The sequence below is a fragment of the Capricornis sumatraensis genome, chromosome 10 (genome assembly GCF_032405125.1).
Source record: "Capricornis sumatraensis isolate serow.1 chromosome 10, serow.2, whole genome shotgun sequence".
NCBI classification, from domain to species: Eukaryota; Metazoa; Chordata; class Mammalia; order Artiodactyla; family Bovidae; genus Capricornis; species Capricornis sumatraensis.
Window position 1 is genome coordinate 68,713,718 of NC_091078.1, and position 22,482 is coordinate 68,736,199.

General features: G+C 44.6%; 1 protein-coding gene across 3 annotated transcripts; it reads right to left on the bottom strand.

The window, feature by feature from the left end:
- Positions 1-864: 864 nt before the first annotated feature.
- Positions 865-21,971, bottom strand: TRNT1 (tRNA nucleotidyl transferase 1). Of its 3 annotated transcripts, none has more exons than XM_068981550.1 (8): positions 21,951-21,971; positions 20,719-20,866; positions 15,060-15,253; positions 8,551-8,689; positions 3,988-4,114; positions 2,708-2,901; positions 1,872-2,125; positions 865-1,684 (listed from the first exon to the last, which is right to left on the bottom strand). In XM_068981550.1, the coding sequence occupies exons 2-8, from the start codon at positions 20,864-20,866 to the stop codon at positions 1,430-1,432; spliced, it is 1,311 nt and encodes a 436-aa protein (XP_068837651.1). In that variant the 5' UTR covers positions 21,951-21,971; the 3' UTR covers positions 865-1,429. The 3 variants fall into 3 exon arrangements, with proteins under 3 accessions (XP_068837651.1, XP_068837650.1, XP_068837649.1); XM_068981549.1 differs by having other exon boundaries at positions 20,719-20,892; positions 21,951-21,967; XM_068981548.1 differs by lacking the exon at positions 21,951-21,971 and adding an exon at positions 21,925-21,941 and having other exon boundaries at positions 20,719-20,892.
- Between the last annotated feature and the right edge of the window lie 511 nt (positions 21,972-22,482).

The window sequence follows — 22,482 nt, forward strand, 5'->3', positions numbered from 1 at the left end:
CCTCTAAAGGGATCCACAGAGTGTTTTTTTCAGTAGCACGGCACATCTCTACATACAACCCAGCTGTAGTAAGGAAACACTGCTTTTACAGTTGCCCCTGGAAGAGTGTAAGCTCAGAATGTTCTGTACTGTTTACTGACTCTTGCAAATAAAATATTCTGGTATATAAAATATGCATATAATACTAATCGGAGGTCTTCTAACCTGACAAAAACAGACCTCTAATAGCTCAATCTGCGTACGTCCCATATAGAAGAGTAGGAATTGTAAAATGGTGCGTCCAGTACATATCTTACTAGTACTTAAATAGCTTAAGCGTTACTTCATAAGCATTCAGTTACTGACCTGTGTGCAGGTGTTTCTGAGGCTCCCTTTCTTGCAGCATAAGCCCCCGTTACACTGAGTGTTTGTCACACTTCCTCTTATCTGGGTTTTAACAGAAATGCGCTTTTTTGTGTTATCAAGTCCAAAAGTGCTATTTGCCCGAAGCGCACAAAAATGCTCTGACTGGCTACACAGAAAGGAAAGTTAGTTATAAAATGTCAATACAGCAGCTGAAATAAACAATACTTCATGCTGTTCACCTCTTAACCTACTGAAAGCACAGAGGCTCAAATCTTTAAAGAGCAAATATGTGGGCCATAACCTTTCTTTACTTTAAAGCGACAGGAGTGCTGTCACTAAGTATACATGGCGCCTGATAATATAACGTCAGTGCCACATTAATCTTCCAATATCAAAGGAAATGTTTATCAAGATAGTGGGTGCAAGAATGTTAAGCTAAGCTTTCTCAGCTTTCCAGGAAGTTAGGGAAATTTCATTTTGACAGAGAAAACTATCAGCTATATCCTAAACTACAGCTCCCTGCAAACCCGTCCTGGGTATAGCAACGGCAGCCACGTGGGACACATCTAGTCTTCACGCTGTCTATGTTATATTTTATGCAAGTTTGTCAGCTGTATTCAAACACAAGTTTATTCTAGAATTCAGAAAAAAACTGACACCATAGACCATCGTTGTTGTACTAAATTAACCCAGTTATTTCGATTGCAAATACAAAGAAACTTGTTTTTCAAGACACTTAGCACTTCTTAGGAACAATCTCAGCTCTGTCATATGCAACAAAACCAACCAAAAATCCACTTTAAAAAAGCCTAGACAGATTAAGAGGCACCAACTACTTTTCTCAGCAGGAACTATTCCAGGAGAATTACAAGCTTCAGTGATAACAGATCAGATTAAGAGGAAGTAGACTTGACCTTAGTGCCTGAAATATAGTCTCCATAAAATAAGACCTTTATTCTTCTGAAGAGATCCCCTAAGCTGGCTTTCCTTCTGCTATATATTCGAGTCTCTTAGATCTCACTCAGAGGGAGGGGAAAGGAAACGAGTCTCACCAAAACCTTCTGCTTTTCGTAGTCCACTCCCATCAACTGCAGGTCTTCTTTATGTAACTCAGTAGTTCATCTTTTTCCAGCTGGTAACCACTTTTCTTCCACTGTTCTCGCAACTGCTGTAAGAGCACCCCAATTTCTTTTCCGGAAGAAACGCCCACTTTCCTGATGTCATGGCCACTTACAGGAAACGGGGGAATGGACCACTGCTGCAGCTGCTTCAGAAGACCGTGCTCGCCTTGGTACTTGAGAAGCTCACACACACGCGCCGTCGCATCCGCCTCTCTAGACTGAGGGCCAAAACCAAACATCACCACACTTGCAGTGAGCTTATGCTGACATTTAAATAAATGCAATGTGCAAATTTTCATTTAAAATAAAGGGAATTCACATAATACACTGTGGGTCCTAGTATTAATGCATTGGTTGCAGTCAGTGGAGATATCTATACTCTGACCAAGCTGTGAAAATACTTACATCTATGATGAAGTCTTGATAGGGTTTCAGTGGTTCTGAACTATCTACTGCCTTAATTAAATCTTTCCTATTTTTAACAATAAATAAACCAAGATTCTTCTCTTCTTTCGAAATCTTCAACCTCAGATCCAATTTCGTGACATCATCCTGTACTTTGAACAGCGAAGTCAAGAGAGTCATTGGCTTTGGTGAAAAACCTTCCACATTTTTACTGACTTTGTTAAATTCTTCTAAACTTGCGTTAGCAGGCAAGCCTGTAGGGACAGAAGCATTTTCAAAGCTCCTATCTTAAGCACACCGTGTTCTCATACACAGAAATGTCCTGGTACTAGGATCCACCGCTGGTCCCGTCTGCTGTCCGTCTTACAGGTGAACCACTGCCCACGGTTGCTCTCCCCTCCCACATGTCAAACCACCACTGTCGCTCTGAACAGTAAGTCTAACCCTACCGGACTGTCTGTGTAAGGCCCACCTTCTCCATGCTCTACATGTGTTAACTCCCTGAAGCGCTCAGCTCTTCCATTAGACAGCTGCTTTTATTTTCATATCCCTTTTTTAGATTTGCAGTCAGGAAATAACCCAAGTTACAAAGCTGATAACGTGGTGAAGCTGCTCAAAGCCTGATGGACCGACTCTGGAGGCCCCTTGTCCACCCGCACATGCTGCCCTTGCGCTGTCCCCTGCCTGGGAAAACTCCTGGCCACTCCTGGCTCAGAGGCTACCATATTTTAAAGAAGTCCATTTTTCCTTTTGGAATTAACTTTTTTTCCTTATGAAATTTTAAATGAGATACGTTTCACTGCCAAAAATGCAAACATTTTACAAGTTGGACTCACCTATGTAAGGAGCCACATCGAGTTCATAGATGAGATGAATCAGATGGTTCACGTGGTTACCGGTAAGTATCTTTTTCAGTTCCACCCAGATCCTCTCTCCTGATATTCCTGCCAAGCCTTTTGCATTTTCTGCAATTGCTTCCAAAGTCTCAGGATCGTGGTCACCAGGCATGTCAACAATTTTCCCGTAAAACCTACAAAGCAAATGTGTCCAAAAGCACTGCCTTTGTGCTGGCCTTTGACCAGAAAGCTGCGCTCTTCACCTTCCTGATGCTGCTGGTGAGATCTAGGAAGGACCTTAGAGATCATCTGCCCTTCTACTGTGTCTTGTTTCTCAGCTCAGAAAACCTGAGCTCCAAAAAGTGTGAATTTGAGTGGCCTTCAATAACGCTCTATTGACTGGTACTGACGGGACGCATAAACCAGAGCAGTCTTAGGCAGGCACTAAAACAGGTCCAAGATACCGTCACGGAGTAGTCTTGCTTCCTCAAACGCTGCCTGTCTGTACATATTAATGCTTTCAATTAAGACTGTCACGTGAAACACATCTCACTGCAGATATGGGAGTGTATTTCATGGACTCTATTGGAAGCATTAAAGTATACTTGCTTTTACCGCTATTTCTTCACAATGCATTTCTACAGTGATCTAATTAAATGACTGTCTGTACCTTAGTCTGTGTCCTGTTATTTGTAGAGAGAGACTTTGCAACCACTGAAGTCTAAAGGAATAGCAGTTACTGACAAAATGTAAAATCTGTCAAAGAATATTCTAAGCATGATCCCAAGCTGTAAAAAATTAACTATTAATAGATACAAATTAGCCAGTTACAATAGTTTCAGTGTTATGGTTCAGCATTGAAGACTGCTACCCACAAAACCATCCGGGTGCATTACATACCTTCCAGATTCATCTAACACATTTCCCACAACCATCTAGCACTGTAAGCCACATGAAGGCACACTGCCACTCGTTACTCCAGGTTCAAAGCACCCAGGACAGCGATAAGCACTCAAATACCCGTGTGATAAACAACTGGTGCAGAAAATAAAAGACTTACAACTGCATTATATAAAAGATCACCACAGAAAGGATGAACCAATGATTTGGAGAATGCAAAGATGAGGTGTCTCAAAGTCACTGTCCTGTCTCTTGGAGACAGATGTGAGATGGCAGCCCTGTGCACTAAGCTGTTGTGCATTTCACGTGACGAGAAAGAACTGCACTTTGGTCATAATAATATTCAAAACTGGATTATTGTAATTTATAAAAAGCCTTACCTGAAATACCTTAAAATTCGAAGGTAATCTTCTTGTATCCTCTGTTTAGCTTGTCCAACAAATCTAACTTTCTTATTTTTTAAATCTTCATAACCATTAAAGTAGTCAAATAAAGTACCATCAAAACCTAGTCATTAAAAGAGGGAAGAAAAATCACTATTAGCAAATAAGAACTGGAAAACACTGGTGCATACATAATAATCATTCAGCCATAAAAAAAAGAATGAAATCTTGCCATTTGCAACAACATGGATGGATCTTGAGGACATTATGCTAAGTAAAAGAAGCCAGACAGAGGAAGATAAATACAATATGATCTCATTCTTATACAGAATCTTAAAAAAAAAAAAGCTGATAGAGAACAGATTGGTGGTTGTCAGAGGCTGGGGTGGGTACAATGAGTGAACACAGTCAAAGGTGCAAACTCCTAGCTATAGAACAAGTCCCAAGGAGGCGGCATATACGATGGCAACTAGTGCACAACATGTGTGTGCTGTTATGTCCGACTCTACAGCCCTGAGACTAGCCCACGATAGTTAACAATACTGTAGAACACGCTCGGAAGGTGTAAGACAGTAGATCTTAAAAGTTCTCATCACAAGGGGAATAAAATTCTGTAAGTACATATGGTATCAGACATTAACTAGACTTACTGTGGTGATCACTTCTTGATATATACAAATATCAAACACTGTATACTGAATAATGTAAGGCTGTATTTCATTACCTCAATTGAATTAAACAGAAAAAACTGGAAAACTTAAGAAAATCTACTAAAAACTATGACAAACAGTAAAAAATTAGGGAAAGAGCTACACAGTGAAGTACTGATATGAGTAATGTTCATCTGTATCCAGTAGCAAATGGAACATATAATGGAATAAAAGGCTGTATTTACAATAGCAATAGAAAGGCAACACACTAAGTAAGATGTATGCCAGCATGAAATGGGCAGAAACAATAAAACAAGCTGATTTTCAAGTTAATAATGGAAAATCAACAAGAACAGCCAAAATAACCTGGGAAGAAGAAATGATAGTCAAACCTATCTGAAAAATGTAGTAAAAGCTGTAATAAACCATAGGGAAAAAATTTATAATCCTAACATAGGGAAGACCTTTCAAAATATGGTTACCAAAAGAAACCAAAACACACTACCAGAGACTTCAAAGAGACTATTAGTGAATCCAACTACATGAAACATTAGGTATTCATTCTTGGATAGCAAGAAAATGCCACGATACAAAATTACATAAGGTAATATACTGGGGAAAACATTCAGAGTTAGTATCACAGAGACAAATGGCTTTCTATAATCTACAAACTCCTAGAAACTTTTATAGAAAAGTTGAGTTAGGGGAAATGTTAAACTGGTGCAGCCACTGTGGAGAACAGTATGGAGGTTCCTTAAAAACTGAACACAGAACTCCCCAGCTGTGACCAGCACTCCCACTCCTGGGCACATACCTGGGAAAAGCCATAATGCAAAAGGACACACGCACCCGTGTTCTGGCACCGTTCCTAACAGGCAGGACACGGAAGCCACCTAAATGCCCACCAACAGAGGAACGGACACAGATGATGTGGGACACGCATACGATGGAACGTTACTCGGCCACGACAATAAGACTGGGCCATTGACAGAGATGCGGACGGACCTGGAGACTGTCGTACAGAGTGAAGTAAGAAAAACAGCCTGGATATTCACACGTATGTGGAATCTAGAAAAATGATAGAGATGATCTTATCTGCAAGGCGGAGAGAGACCCAGAGGTAGAGAACAAAACACATGGGCACCAAGGCGGGGAGGAGGGGGTGGGATGCGCCAGGTGACTGAGAGTCAAATATACACACTACTGGATACTGTGTGAAAAATAGGTAACTAATGACATACTGTACACAGCTTGGGGAACGGCACTCAGTGCTCTGTGGTGACCTAAACGGGAATGAAATTCAAAAAAGGTACAGCTGATTCACTCTGCTGTACAGTAGAAACAACACTGTAAGTCAACTATAATAAAAATTTTTTAGAGAGGGAAAAAAAAAACCTAAAAAATATATATGAAATATAAAAAGCTTTAAAAATGATTTTCAACTTTAGTTGTAAGAAGTGCACATTTATGAGATAATCATTTTTCAGACCTACATCAGCTCAGCAAGGACCTAAGTCCAATTACATGTTGGCCAGGGGACGGTAAAATCTGCCCGGGATACTTCCCTGTGCAGCCTTCTGAACTTGTGAATTCTGAACCATGTGAACTTAACATCTGTTCAATGTTATAAACATATTTCTAGCACAATATCCTCTTATGTTGAACAAAACAAAACAAAAAACTTAACAATTTTAATATAAGGCACATAAAACCTCAGGTATGTGCAAAGTGACCAAGTTCTCCCAGCTATCCCAGGACTTCCCTGATTTAAAAACTGAAAATCTCCTGTCTCGGGGATAACTTAGTCCAGGCAAACTGAGACAGGTGGTCGCTCTGGAAACTAAGATGGAGCAAAGACACAGGTGCCATTCAACCACCCAAATGGGGAGCTTCGTTAGCCTGAGAGACCTCAGCACGTGGCATCACAGGAAGGCGGGAAACCAAGAAAGTAACCACTCGTCATGATTATGGCAAATGCAGCCACACTCGAAGCTCAGGCTTAACTCCTGCCAAACTCTTCTTGGCATTTTGACACTTAGAGCCAATTTATAAGGCTCCGGATTCAGAAAGATACAACAGGAAATGACAACAAACCAAAATAATTAGACAATACGATCACAACATACATGCAGGATACCCGTCTCCTGTTACTTCTCTTACTGAACAGATGCAGCTCCCTGGGGACTGTGGAAACCAGATCTTTTTTAGTAAAGGGACGATAAAAATTTGATCTTTTCAAAAGGAAAAAAACACAGTGTTACAAAAGGGAAAACAAGAGTTTGAGAAACAGCGTGACCATCACCCCCAGAACTAGGAACGCTTTTCTGATAAGGCTTGAAAAAAGTCTGGATGGGAAAATGGGCTAAAGGTAAAGAGTGCTCTGTATCATCTGTATTTTGTTTTGCTCTGAATATGCTTTTAAAAAATGATGAATAGAAGTTAGAAATAAAGTTGAGGTGCTGAGTATAATGCAGTGGTTAAGGACCTAACCTCTGGAGCCAGGCTGCTTAACACATTATTGACCAGGAAACTTGCAGAAGCTAGCTATATATATTGAATATAAACACTCTAGTCAATAACATTCAGGTAATGAAAGATATATTAATATGTCTCTGGTCAATAAACTGTTAAGTTGGAATCCGAATTCAGCAGTTTACTGGCTGCAGGACTCTGAGGAAATTTTCCTTATTTACACACCAAGATCTGCCTCACAGGGTTGGTGGGAAGATTAAATTTCTGTGACAGACTGTCACATTTTATAAGGGCTCAGCCAATGTCAGCAAACAGTAGCACCGGTAAGAATAGCTTTTATTTTTATAAAACAGTATCTTGAAAAAGAATATTAGTTTCTCTTTTAGTTATGTCTGGTTATGAGACATTAGTTAAAAAGTTTTCACACACTGAACTAGTTGGAGCAGTTTAACGCTAAGTAAAAATGATTTAAGAAGAAATTAACACCTGGAATTCAACCCCATAATGGAGAGAAAACATGCCTCCAACTAGGCTCCCTGTGGCCATAAATCACCCAGGCTCTGGAAGCCTCGGCGCCAGTCAAAGCTCTCCATGACTTGGGCTCAAGTACTTAACGTCTCTGAGTCTGTTTCCACATCTGTTGAATGAGTTTAATACCTACTTTATGGAGTTTTCCTGAGCATTCAATGAGCTGAAGTACATCAGGTGAGCATGGATGCACCTCAACCCAGGGAGGCACCCTAGAATGTTACTGGGCATTACTCTAATCAGCAAAGTGAGCCCACTTGGGTCTATAGCCCCTTCTCCATCCCACACAGTGGGTACCACTGTTTCCTCCTTTCCAGTGGATGCCCATCTCTTTCCTAATCCAAAGACTTAACCCTGAAGAACTTGCCTAAAACAGGTTTCCTCTCACATGCCAGGGCTGAGACGAGAGGGTCCGTAAGCCGCAGTGCCACGGAGGACTGTGAGGCAGAGCTGGGCACGTGGAGCAACAGAGGAGGTGGCATCACTGACCGTGTCCGCCACAGGCACCAGCAGAGGGAAGGTGGGCGTGTGTGCGTGCAGGACAGGAGAAAGGGGCAGTGTGCGCACGTGTGCATGGTCCTTGCCGGGAGCCTACCATCTTCCGAAGCGACTCATAAGGACCCACTGACTGAACGTGCACACACACCAGGGACTCCCCACGACCGACTCCGTTAATCCTCAGGGCAGCCCTGCAAAGGAGGCTGCTCTCAGCGGCCTCGCGTTACAGCAAGAGCACCCGAGGCAGCAGAACCCAGAGATCTCAGCTCCACAGTCAGCTTTAACCAACAGCCTGTCTCTGCACAGAGACTAACACAAGCCCTCCAGCGGGAGAACACTGCCAGAAGACACGCGCCACGTGAGAAGAAAGCATTTGGATGGGATGAAGTAGAACACGACCCCCAGGCATCACCTAAAAACATGGAATTTATGGTGAGATCTCTGCGCTCAGCATCCTTCTGCCAGTCAGTTGTGAATTCCACCTCAGCGTGTCTTCCATCAGTGGCTACATCAATCCTCAGTGTAGTAATTTCAAAATTTTCTTCATGAAGCTGGAAGTAAATGTTTTTCAAAAATTAGTTTTCAGTATCACTGGACGGATTGAAAAAGAAAATATAAGTCCTGACAAGTATATCTTTCCTTTTTAAGTCAACTAGTACACATATGCCTTGAAATACAATGACACCCACAGTATTTAAAGATACATCCAAACAACATTTTTAAGAAATAATAAACCTATCTTAATTTAAAAAGATAAGTTTGCATAGAAAAAATGGCAAGCGTGACAAATTATGTGATAGAAAGTAAGATCCTTTAAAATATTCTGGTTCTTCAATACAAAACCAGGCTACTCTTTGAAATATTTTTTTAATAGCTCCAATTTTCAAAGAGCTGAATACCAATTTATAGAATATAAGCCACTGAGCAAAGGACTGACAGAGGAAGAAATACAGGCAACACATCCGGCAGCTCCTTTGCTGGTTAATCTTCAATTACGTTAAAATAAAGTAGCCTGTACGTCCTGGGAAGAGAGGTTCCCCCCTGCTGGGAGAAGCAGAGCAGCTCTGTTACAGTGACATGTGAGCTTAACCTGAAAAAGTAAGTGAGATCTGGACATGCAGATGAGGGAAGAACAATTCAAGATGAGCAAAGGCACAGTGGAGAGGCAGAGGGGTACACGTAAGAGCAAGTTCACAGCATAAACAGGGCATCCACATTTAGGGGCAGACAGCAAAAGGTTTCACACGCCAAGCAGGAGTTCAGGATCTTCTCTTTAGGAACGGAAAGCCATTAATGGTCAGTAAAGTCGGTTCTGGCTTCCCTGCTGGCTCAGCAGGTAAAGAATCTGCCTGCAATGTGGAGACACAGGAGGCGTGGGTTCAATCCCTGGGTCAGGAAGATCCCCTGGAGGAGGAACTGGCACCCCACTCCAGTAATCTTGCCTGGGAAATCCCATGAACAGAGGAGCCTGGAAGGCTACAGTCCATGGGTTGCAAAGGGTCGGACACGACTGAGCGACTAATACGCAGAGGCTGTTCCGGAATTCCTCTCAATCTCATGTATTGTTTTCTACAAACCGGTTCTCACTGGGAAACTCCAGAATTAGGAATTTGAGGCACAAGTTAACTCAAGGAAAACGGTGTAAATATTAAGACAGTTGAAATCTACAGAAAACAATGAGACCCCCCCGAGTGCCTCCCTCGCCCAAGCAGAGAACCAGAGATTAACTAGAAAGGATGACCCCAAATAATCACAACTTGAGGCATCATATACAAAATCATGGGAAAAGGAAATAAGGTTGTGAGGAAAATTCAACATGACCTCTGTCCCTTTCTGCAGTCAGTTTTCAAAATGTTAATCAGCAGCCTTATTCCAACCTGGGTAATGCGAGAGGATTTCTCTGGTGTCCCCGAATGAAAAGCCCTCCTGATACTGACAGCAGGGTCCCGTCACTACCAAGGCTGATGCTTTCCACACAAGCTACAGTAAGTTGCCCAGGCATTCTGCATGCACTCCATTACTCCAACAGAGACACTGAAAAGTTTCTACACCGAAGGAATGCCAACAGCAAAGACAGAATAAGTTCAAAGGGAATACAGACATCATCAAAACACCTAGCCCCTTCATGGATCACAGCCTTGTTGTGGCGAAGGGGCTTGGATAACTCAATGAACCTACGAACCATACTGTGCAGAGCTACCCAAGACAGATGGGTCACAGTGGAGAGTTCTGACACAACGTGATCCACCGGAGGAGGGAACGCAAACCACTCCAGCATACTTGCCGTGAGGGCCCCATGAACTGGGTGAAAGGTAATGAGAGATGAATCCCCCAGGTCAGAAGGTTTCCAACATGCCACTGGGGAAGAGCAGAGGACAGCTATTAACAGCTCCAGAAAGAATGAAGCGGCTGGGCCAAAGCGGGAAGAATGCTCAGCTGCGGCTGTGTCTGGTGATGAAAGTAAAATCCCATGCTATAAAGAACAGTACTGCATAGGAACCTGGAATGTCAGGTCCATGAATCAAGGTAAATTGGATATGGTCAAGCAGGAGATGGCAAGAGTGAACATCGACATTTTAGAAATCAGTGAACTAAAATGGACTGGACTGGAATGCGTGAATTTAATTCAGATGACCATTATATCTACTACTGTGGGCAAGAATCCAACAGAAAAAATGGAGTAGCCCTCATAGTCAACAAGAGTCTGAAATGCAGTACTTGGGTGCAACCTCAAAAAGGACAGAATGATCTCGGTTGGTTTCCCAGGCAAACCATTCAACATCATAGTAATCCAAGTCTATGTCCAAACCAGTAATGTTGAGGAAGTTCTGAAGCTGATCAATTCTATTAAGACCCACAAGACCTCCTAGAACTAACACCAGAAAAAGATGTGCTAGTCATCACTGGGGATTGGAATGCAAAAGTAGGAAGTAAAGAGAAACCTGGAGTAACAGGCAAGTCTGGCCTTGGAGTACAAAATGAAGCAGGGCAAAAGCTAACTGAATTCTGCCAAGAGAATGCACTGGTCATAGTAAACACCCTTTTTCAACAACACAAGAGACAACTTTACACATGGACATTACCACATGGTCAATACCAAAATCAGATTGATTACATTCTTTGTAGGTGAAGATGGAGACACTACATACAGTCAGCAAAAACAAGACCTGGAGTGGACTCTGGCTCAGATCATCAGCTTCTCATAGCAAAATTCAGGCTTAAAGTAAAGAAAGCAGGGAAAACCACGAGGCCAGCCAGGTACAACTTAAATCAAATCCCCTACGAATATGCACTTGAGGTGATGAATAGTTTGAAGGGATTAGATCTAGTTAACAGAATGCTTGAAGGACTATGGACAGAGGCCCATAATACGATACAGGAGGCAGAAAACAAAACCTTCCCAGATTAAAAGAAAAGCAAGAAGGCAGAGTGGGCATCTGAGGAGGCTCTACAAACAGCTCGAGAGAGAAGAGGAGTGAAAAGCAAGGGAGAAAGGGCAAGGTGCAGCCAATGAAACGCAGAGCTCCAGAGAACAGCACGGAGAGACGAGGGCTTCTCCCATGAACGGTGAAAAGAAGCACAGGAAAGCAACAGAAAGGGTGAGACTAGAGACCTCGTCAGGAAAACTGGAAATGTCACAGGCACACTTCATCCAAAGGTGGCTCTTAAAAAGGACAGAAGCTAACCGAAGAAGAGATCACGAAGAGATGGAAAGAATACACAGAACTGTACAAAAAAGATCTTAATGAACTGGATTACTGTGATGGTGTGGTCAGTCACCCAGAGCCAGACATTCTGGAGTGTGAAGTCAAGTGGGCCTTAGGAAGCACTACTGTCAATAAAGCTAGTGGAGGTGATGGAATTCCAACAGAGCTATTTAAAATCCTAAAAGATGATGCTATCAAAGTGCTTCACTCTATATGTCAGCGAATTTGGAAAACCCAGCAGTGGTCACAGAACTGGAAAAGGGCAATCCTCATCCCAATTCCCTGGAGAAGGCGATGGCACCCCACTCCAGTACTCTTGCCTGGAAACTCCCATGGACGGAGAAGCCTGGAAGGCTGCAGTCCATGGGGTCGCCAAGAGTCGGACATGACTGAGAGACTTCACTTTCACGCACTGGAGAAGGCAATGGCACCCCACTCAAGTGTTCTTGCCTGGAGAATCCCAGGGACGGGGGAGCCTGGTGGGCTGCCGTCTATGGGGTCGCAGACACAACTGAAGCGACTTAGCAGCAGCAGCAGCATCCCAATTCCCAAGGACAGTACTAAAGAGTGTTCAAACCACTGGACAATTGCACTCGTCTCCCATACTACTAGAATTACTAGAATTGCACTACTAGAATTCAGCTAGTGATGTTATGCTCAAAATCCTCCAAGTTAGGCTACAACAGTACATGAACCAAGAACTTCGAGATGTTCAAGCTGGGTTTAGAAAAGGCAGAGGAACCAGAGATCAAACTGTCAACATTTGTTGGATCATAAAGCAAGCAAGGGAATTTCAGGAAAACATCTACCTCTGTTTCATTGACTATGCTAAAGCCTCTGACTGTGTGGATTGTAACAAACTGCAGAAAACTCTTAAAGAGATGGGATTACCAGACCGCCTTACCTGCCTCCTCAAAATCTGTATGCAGGTCAAGAAGTAACAGAACCTTGTATGCAACAACCAACTGGTTCAAGATTGAGAAAGGAATATGACAAGGCTGCTTACTGTACCCTTGTTGATTTAACTTATACACAGAGTACACCATGAGAGATGCTGGGCTGGATGAAGTACAATCTGGAATCAAGACTGCCAGGAGAAATATCAACAACCTCAGATATGTGAATTATACCACTCTAATGGCAAAAGCAAAGATGAACTAAACAACCTCTTGATAAGAGTGAAGAAGGAGAGTGAAAAAGCCTGTTAAAACCAAATATTTAAAAAACTAAAATCATAGCATCTGGCCCCATTACCTCATGGCAAACAGAGGGGACAAGGTTGAAGAGTGACAGATTTCTTCTTGGGCTATAAGATCTCTGAGGATGGTGACTGCAGCCATGAAATCAGAAGACGACTGTTTCTTGGCAAGAAAGCTGTGACAAACCTAGACAGTGTGTTAAAAAGCAAACACATTACTTTGGTGACAAAGGTCCATATAGTCAAGGCTATGGTCTTTCCAGTAGTCATGTGCAGTTGTGAAAGCTAGACCATAAAGAAGGCAAAGTGCTGAAGAATTGATGCTTTTGTGGTGCTGGAGAAGACTGTTGAGAGTTCCTTGGACTTGCAAGGAAATCAAACCAGTCACCCCTAAAGGAAATCAACCCTGAATACTCATCAGAAGGACTGATGCTGAAGCTGTAATACTTTGGCCACCTGATGTGAACAGCTGACTCACTAAAAAGACTCTGAAGCTGGGAAAGATAGAAGGCAGAAGGAAAAGAGGGCAACAGAAAATGAGATTGCTGCATGGCATCACTGATGCAATGGGCCTGAACTTGGGCAAACTCTAGGAGGTGGGGAAGGACAGGGAGGTCTGGCGTGCTGCAGTTCATGGAGTCGCAGAGAGGCCCACACAACACAGCGACTGAAACAACAGAGTACCGAGAACTGATCTCTCAGGGAAATGTCAGGTGACACTGTATCTGAAACAAGAACAGGAAGCTTTCAAAAACAATCTAAAGAAGACCTATGAAAATATAAAAAAGACAGCAAAAGTTGCCAACGGAAAAACTGGATGATCAAGTTAAGGCAGCTTCACAGAAATTAAATGGAAATATAAGAGGTAAAAGATAAAACTAGAGGATCGGTCCCTGTGGCCCAACATCCAGCATTCACAGAGGCTTCCACAGGAGAAGACATTTGCCAAAGGGGATGGAGCCAGGAGAATGATCACAAGAAGGCCCGCTCAGCGCGCTGCGCCAAGGCAGTGCCCAATCCAAGCCAAGGCACGTCCTCTTCAAATTAAAAACACCAGATATAAAGTGATCAGAAAGGCTTCCAAAACGGGGAGGGGGGAATCAGTTCTCGAACACGGGAGAAATCTGAACAAGCTCAGGCTTCTCAGTGGCAACTCTGGGAGGTAAAGAACAAAGCCTTTACACTTCTGTCTGAGAGCAATTCCCAGCCTTGAATTTCACAGCCAACCAAACTATCCGATCAGCATGAATGGAGGCAAAATGACAGCGTTTTCACTCATGCCAAGCTCGCTCAGGCTACTAATATGAGGGCATAAACCAAGACAGAACAGGCCCTGGGATCAGGAATCAGGGGGACTAATAAGGAAAGGGGCAAGGACACTCCTGGGTCTGACGCACGGGCCCCCCAGGGTGAGCGTGGGTGGGAGGAGGCAGACAGCAGCAGGTGAGCTGGCTCCAGAAGGGACTGAACCCCGCCGTGGTGAGGCCCCCAGAAGATGCGCACAGGCAGGCACAGCGGGAGCGAGCGGCACCCCAGAGCCATGTCGGAGACACACCACCAACTGCAGGGAAACCCCAAGCATGACGCACAACGAATGGAGCCAAAGCGCACCACGCCGCCGTCTAGCGCACCACGCCGCCTTCTAGCTGCAAACAACAGGGAGGGGCGCATCCGGCCAGAAATCACGGCAGAAATGCACTGAGGAGGCTAAGCCGTCTGCCTTGCAGGAAGTCAATAAACAACATCTGAAGACTGGAAACTTAAAACAGAAATGAAACACTGAAGCATTAGAAAGGTCTGTTTTAGAAACGTGGAGGGAAAAGGTACCAGCTATAAAAATTAGCTGAAAGGGGCTGCAACAAAGGAGGGTGCAGGATTTCACAGAAGGCAGAGGAGACTTTTTTTTTTTTAATGAGGCTTCTTTGCTATTAGGTTTTTAAACACTAGAAATCATCTATAAAAATTTTTTAAGTTTTCAAAAAAAACAAGGCCACTCCTGTCAGACTCCTCACTCACCCTGGCGGTGATGGTCCCGTGCTTCTCTCCTTTGTTGTTGATCATGCGGATGCCGACCGACTGGAACAGCTCCTTCATCTGAGCGGGGGTGGCCGTGGTGGCAAAGTCCACATCCTGTGGCTTCACCCCACTCAGCAGGTCCCTCACGGCTCCTCCCGCGATTCGCAACTCATGATTTTCCTTGGCAAATAATTCTGAGACAAAAAGGGATGTTTTTTATTTCAGTGGGTTTCTTTCAAGAATCACAGAAGCACAAGTTCTTCCATCTGTTTGGCACAGCAGAGAGAACTGAACTGTCTTTTTATATAAAACTAGGAGAGCAGGGGTGGGTTGGGGTGGGAGGGAGGAGCCGTGGCATACTCTTGGCTGATTCACATTGTGGTATGGCAGAAATCAATACAACATTGTAAAGCAATTACCCTCCAATTAAAAATTAGTAAATTAAAAAAAAAAAACAAACCTGTGAGAAGAAAGCCCACAGCAATGAAGGGACGTGTCTACAGCAGAACGCCTTCAACAATCATGAGAAGCAGGGAACTGGCAGAATTTTCCTTAGGTTAATTCAGAATATCTAAATACCTCAAGGTCATCAATGTAAATCTGAATCACTACCAAAAAGTACAGGGAATACTCTATAAAGGTGAAGTGTTCCTGCACAACCTCGGTGTGTTTTCTGTTGAAGCAACAGCATGCTGATGCAGGAAGCCATCAAATGTTATCTATCATACCACGTATTGTCAACATTGCAAAGAATCCTTCCAGAAATAAGCTACATATAAAACCAGCTCATAGCTCTGCTCCAGAGAAGCCACACACGCCAACCACCATGAGGACTGAGTCCAGGAGACCAAGAGCTGACTCCTCTGCAGGCGGAGGACAAGGCTGAGTCCACCATAACCACCCACGTGACTGAGGGACCCACATGGGATCCAGTGAGGATGAACTAGGGCCTGGCCTGACTCCCCACTGAAGCTGAGCTGCTGCTACGTGCTGGACTGGCATGCGAGGCCTGGGCACTCTCCTGTGAACATTACCACGTCAGAGAACGTCCACAAGAGACAAGGCCTCTCTGAGACCAGCGTGCACGTGTGAATAAAGATGAGACACGCACACTGTCCGGACAGCACCCTCTCACAGTTAATACACACAACTGTGCCTTAGGTGCCAGTTTTATCCTCAAGCTTCCAGGTAAGGATTCTTAAGACCATCAGAGTAACCCTTGCTTCCTGACACCCTAATCCACAGCAAAGCCCCCAAATCATGTGATACAAGCCAAATCCTACAAAAAGTCGTTTCTACAATGGTTTTTCTCAGAGGCCTCGAGGTTCTCCTTGGTCAGCAAGCCCCACTCTGCCTGGACTCGCCGAGGGGTGTTCCTACTGGTCCTTGGCAGGAGGGTGCATCAGAGCTCTAGCACCGCAACACAACTCAAGACGTCACCCTCCAGCCCCGTGCCAACCTCTGTGCTCCACCACCTTCCTCCCAGCTCCACATCTCTGCAGACTCCCCAGAATCATCTGCTGAAAAACCACCAAGGTTGCTCCCTCTACCTCCCCGCTTGACTAAAAGCTCTTCACATGGAAACCACTCCTGGGAGCCCCTCCCAGAGGGAGCGCTCATACTCCTCCAGCCCCACGTTTCCAGTCAAGTCCCGGTGATTCCTTAATATGGGGTCCACAGTTCATTAAAACACTAAAATCATCTGTTAGTGCAGTTTTCATGAGACTCAGACAGGGAGGGTAAACAAGAGTTTCATGAAACAGCAGCACTCACCCTTACTATATATACCATGCAATCTAACCTGTTCTATTGTTTATCTCATTTCCTCTATTTTTTAACATTGGTCATGACCACTAAATTGATTTTATGACCCATGAACAGGTCACACGAACTCTGATGCTGGAGAAAACTCCTGAGAGCTGCTTGGATAGCAACGAGACATTCACTGGAAGGACAGATGCTGAAGCTGAAGCTCCAATACTTTGGCCACCTGATGCAAAGATCCAACTCACTGAAGACCCTGAACCTGGGAAAGATTGAGGGCAGAAGGAGAAAGAGGCAACAGAGGATGAAATGGTTGGATGGCATCACTGACTTGATGAACATTAACTAGAGCAAACTCCGGGAGATGGTAAAGGACAGGGAAGCATGGTCCACGGGGTCGCAAAGAATCAGACAGGACTGAGCGACTATGCAACAACAACTTACACAAAATTTACACAAAATATGGGGTCCATATTTTAACTTACACAAAATTTAACTTACACAAAAATTATTACATTTGGAACTTTAGCCTCATGTATAGAATGAAGGAGGGGCTTCCTAAGGGGCTCAGTGGTAAAGAATTGGCCTGCCAAAGCAGGAGACGTGCGTTCGATCCCGGGGTCAGGAAGATCCCTGGGAGGAGGAAATGGCAACCCACTTTAGCATTTTTGGCTGGAAAATCCCATGGACAGAGAAGCCTGATGGGCTATACAGTCCATGGGGTCACAAAGAGTCAGACGACCTAGCAGCTAAACAAAACAGTATTATATGGCTATCCTTAAGCAAAAGGAAAACAAATTACATGAAATAAACTGACATAAAATTCTATATGAGCATCATACACTATCCTAAACCTCCCAAATTCTTGCACACTGGAAACTAATTTTACATTTGGCAAAACAGCCATCATGATTTAACTGGTACAGTATTGAGCTGCGCAGCAGCACCGTGCAACAGCCGCCTTTTTTTTCCTTTGTTGCTTTTGCGCATGGTTTTCACACAGAACACTGTATTTTAGCAAGACATTCAAGTCTGTAGAAACTAGCAGAGATCATATAGAAGTAACTATTTGATTTTCTAACTGTCGGGCGTTGCACTAAAAGATTACATCCTTGCCACTTCCACTATAACCGAGAAAACCTGGGTTGGTGTTTCAAGGCCAAGGCGATGGGCCAAATTCTGCCTTTCTCTACCGCACTCTTCCGTTTCTCACTTCCTGGGACATCACCTCAAGGTAAAGCACATTCAGCTCCTGAAGTCAGGGTTAGGAAGCCAAATGCAACTGGTAAAAAACTGTTCAAGGACCTACAGTAATCAATATCCTTGGTCTTGTTTCCAAAAGAAAAACACAGAAGGGGCTTCCTTGATAGCTCAGTAGTAAAGATTCCACCTGCCAATGCAGGAGGCGTGGGTGCAGTCCCTGGTCCGGGAAGATCCCACGTGCTATGGAGTGACTACGGCCATGTGCCACAACTAGAGAGCCTGTGCTCCGGAGCCCAGGAGCCATTAGCTGCTGAGCTCACACACCACAAGGACTGAAGGCTTCGTGCCCACACAGCCCATGCCCTGCAACAAGAGAAGCACCTGCAATGAGAAGCCCCCACTTGCCGCAACTAGGCGGAAAAAAAAGGGCACAGCAGTGAAGACCCAGCACAGCCAAAATGAATAAATTTGCTACACCCAGTCATTTGGCTATCTTCCAAGAAACCTCTTACAGTGAAGATGGTAAGAGTGGGAGCTGGGAGAGACATATAAAGAAAGAACAAACTCTCATTCAGTTGTAAGTCGGAACCTACAGATATGAGCTGTACACACAGTAGCCACATGTGGTTCCTGAGCACTTGAAATGTGGTGAGTCTGAGTTAAGATGGTCTATACTAAACACCAGATATCAAAGATTATAAGCAAGAGTGGGAAATATGTCACTCATAATTTGTACACAAATAGGACTTTAAAATGACGGTATCTTAGATGTGCTGAATTAAATGAGATGTACTAAAAAGTTATTAAAATTAATTTCACCCATTTCTCTTTTTCACTCTAATTCAGAGCGAAGCATCTACTTTAGGCCCCCCACTTCAAGACCATATGAAACTATGGTTTATAAGAAACTCAAGTAGTTCTGGACCATTTATTTCTAACAAATACCTAAAAATCACCTTATTTCAAGAACAGGAAAGTAGCTTTGTCAATAAGCTAATACAGGGACATCCCCTGTGGTCAAGTGATTAAGAATCTACCTTGCAATGCAGCAGACAAGGGTACAATCCCCGGGTGAAAAACTAAGATCCCACATGTCAGAGCAACTAAGCCCGTGTCCCAGAACTACTGAGCCCGTGTGCCGAAACTCGGGAGTCTGTGTGCTGCAATGAAGAACCCACACGCCACAGCTGAGACTGGTGCAGCCAGACAAGTATTAAAACAAAAGTCAGCTACTAAAAGGACAGTCACTTTAAAGCAACGGTCCCTTCACCTTCTGGGCATCAGAATTAAGGGAGTAGTTTTCACAGAAATTTATAAATGCCCATACTCCTCAGAGATTCCAGTCAGTAGGGCAGGAGTGGGACCCTAGCATTTGTAAGCTATAAAAGCTCCCCAGGTGAAGCTAAAGGACAGACCAACATGTAAGGTCATGTTTCTACATATATACACCTCAATATACTTCCCAAATTACTGAGGACGGTGACTCTAGTCATGAAATTAAGATGCCTGCTTCCTGGAAGAAAAGCTATGACAAACCTAAACAGTGTATTAAAAAGCAGAGACATCGCTTTGATGACAGAGGTCCATCTAGTTAAAGCTATGGTTTTTCCAGTAGTCATGTACGGATGTGAGAGTTGGACCATAAAGAAGGCAGAGTACCCAAGAATTGATGCTTCTGAACTGTGGTGCTGGAGAAGACTCTTAAGAGTCCCTGGGACAACAAGGAGATGAAACCAGTCAACGCTAAAGGAAATCAACCCTGAATATTCACTGGAAGGACTGATGCTGAAACCGAAGCTCCGATAGTCTGGCCACCTGATGTGAAGAGTCGACTCACTGGAAAAGACCCTGATGCTTGGAAAGACTGTGGGCAGAAGAAGGGGATGACAGAGGATGAGATGGTTGGATGGCATCATTGACTCAACGGACACGTGTTTGGGCAGACTCCAGGAGATAGTGAAGGACAGGGAAGTCTAGCATACTGCAGTTCAGAGGGTCCCAGAGAGCTGGACACGACTGAGCCACTGAACAATAACACTGCATTTATAAAGACATGACTAAGAGATCATGAAGTCTGCAATGCAGCTGTGTGCACTGTAACAGCGACAGCTGATACCAAGTTGAGAACTGCGGCAAGCAACATGAAGCTCCTGTGACCGGGCACTTAGCTAAAGCCATTTCCTGTGTCCCTTCCAGATAAGGTTTATATATGCACAAATGGAGATGACTCCCACTTACTTCTGCCTCTGGTTCTCTTGGAAAGCACTAATACCTGGGCCAGAAGTACAGCTTAGTGGTGACAAGCTGGGTTCTCAAATCAGACTGCAAAAGTTCAAATCCAAGCTCCTCAGTTATTAGTTATAAAAATGGTGCCAAGGAATTTCACATTCCTAAGCCTCTGCTTCCTCAACAATACAACAAGAGGAAAAGTATCTAATCCTTAAGTCAGTAAGCCCAATTCTGTGATGCATATAAACGACATGTGGGTAACACAAAAAAGCCATGCTTTTTACTGCAATCATTATTCGCCTCTTCTCATGACTTGGCTATAGTTTTGGATTATTCATAATAAACCCTGCTTTCATTAGCTCTACATTCACAAAAAAACTGGAGGTTGGCTTGAAAACATTACCTCTCTGCCTCTCTTATTTATACAAGCTTCCAAATCAAGAAGAGGCATCCGACTTCTCACCTGTCAGACTCTTCAATCCTTCTGTGAAAAGTGACTGGAATTCTGGAGACTGCAACTTCATTGTAAACACAGAGTGCTTCAGAAGGCACAGCCTACTCCAGCTGCAGCTCAGTAACTGCCTGCGCCAGGGATCCAGGCACCTCAGCATCTGGGGAGAAAGTCACCACTTCGCATCTACAAGACAAGCATGCACACACCACGATGAAATTTACAAGCGCAGGACAATGAGGGGATGCGCAGTGATTTTATCAACAGAGACACAGTCGTTTCCTGATCCTGTGAAAAACGGAAAACACTGACAACGTGAGGGAGAATTACATCTGGGTCTACCCCTGCAGTTACCCGGTTTTGCCCTCCTGAAGCACGTGCTACTATGTTAACACCGCATTCTACTGTCGGACGCTCTCCTGGGAGACCAGTCTCAGTTAAAGCCTGAGGGGTACAAGGCTGCCACGAATAGTGGTTCCAGAAAATGTAACTCAAAACACTTGCAGGGACACTTGCTCTTCTCGAGAACAATTCACAGTCGTGTGTACATCAGCATACTTGCTCACACACACCTGAGACTCATGACCCCAGGATATGTCCTATGCACTGTAAAACAAGATGTTTTCCTATCATCTGTTCTTGCTGCCCGCTTCTTCCTCATTCACCATCCGCCTATCCCATCAAGTCTCCTGAATCCCACCCATTCACACCCTGCCATCTGTCGTCCATCATCATCACGCTCCGTTTTCCATGTAGGGTGGGCCTCTGGGAGGCAGCAACAGATCGCAAACAGAAACCAACAGAAATCCCAAACCGGTTTCACAGAGCGGCGTTTCCCACCAGGGGGCGAGTTCTCCTTATCCAAAGGACTGGGGAGGAAAAACACCACACTTCCTTCCACACTTCTACACAGAAAACCAGGCGGGAACCCAGGCCCTGAAACGGCGTGTCCTGTCCCCTCCCAACAGGTGCTGGACCTACACGGGAGGCCAGAGGCCCGGCCGCAAGGAAGGGAAAGCGCCCAGGGGAAGCCCGATGAATCAGCCCGCAGTCAGTCAGATGTAGCAGAAAGCGGTCCCACGACCTAGACAGTGGGCTCTATTCCCGAGGGCGGAAGAGGCCTCTCACCGCCCCCGCACCCGCCTTCCCCAAGACCAAGCCCGTGGGACAGCCCCAGGGTCCTGCCATCGCGGCTGCTCGACCCCCAGCAGCGCGCACCCGCACGTCCCCGCACGCCTTCTCACCGTCCCCACGGCTCCGTCGCCCTCGCGTACACTTCCGGGCGGCAGGCGCCGTGACGTCACCAATGCGCGCCGGTTGACCGCAAATGGGAAGTCGCAGAAGGGAGTGGGCGGTACTTTACCAGACTCTCCCTGTCTCTCCCACCGGCAGCGACCCAGTTCTTCCCAGTCCTGCACAGCCAGGCTTTGCTCCTGGGGGGACCCGAGGAACCAGGGGCTGTACATTTATTTTAATTATACCTCACCGCACCTTTCTCTGGCCCTGGGGTTGTTAGACACCCATCTGTACTGCATACCTGTGTGACTCTGGACAAGTGACACCAACTTCTTTTGTAAAATGAGCCTATCAACAGAACCTATCTCAGGGAATTGCCAGGCTTAAATGTCATATTATCCTCTAGTAAAGGGGAAGGGCTCAGTAACTGTTATTCTTGCCTGCTCTCTGGTTGGCACTTGACTCACGTCACTATTCTATACCCTAATTGGTGTAGCAAACAATTTGATATTGTAGCTGAAATAGACAAATCCTTTGAAA

Bases quoted from the DNA above. Each gene is read 5' to 3' on its own strand.
- TRNT1 (XM_068981550.1), bottom strand. From the start codon at position 20,866: ATGCTGAGGTGCCTGGATCCCTGGCGCAGGCAGTTACTGAGCTGCAGC. The intron at 4,115-8,550 runs GTGATGCCTGGG...TTTAATGACTAG, and splicing joins CATAAATTCCATGTTTTTAG to GTTTTGATGGTACTTTATTT. The intron at 2,902-3,987 runs GTAAGGCTTTTT...TTTGCTTTGTAG, and splicing joins CGAATTTTAAGGTATTTCAG to GTTTTACGGGAAAATTGTTG.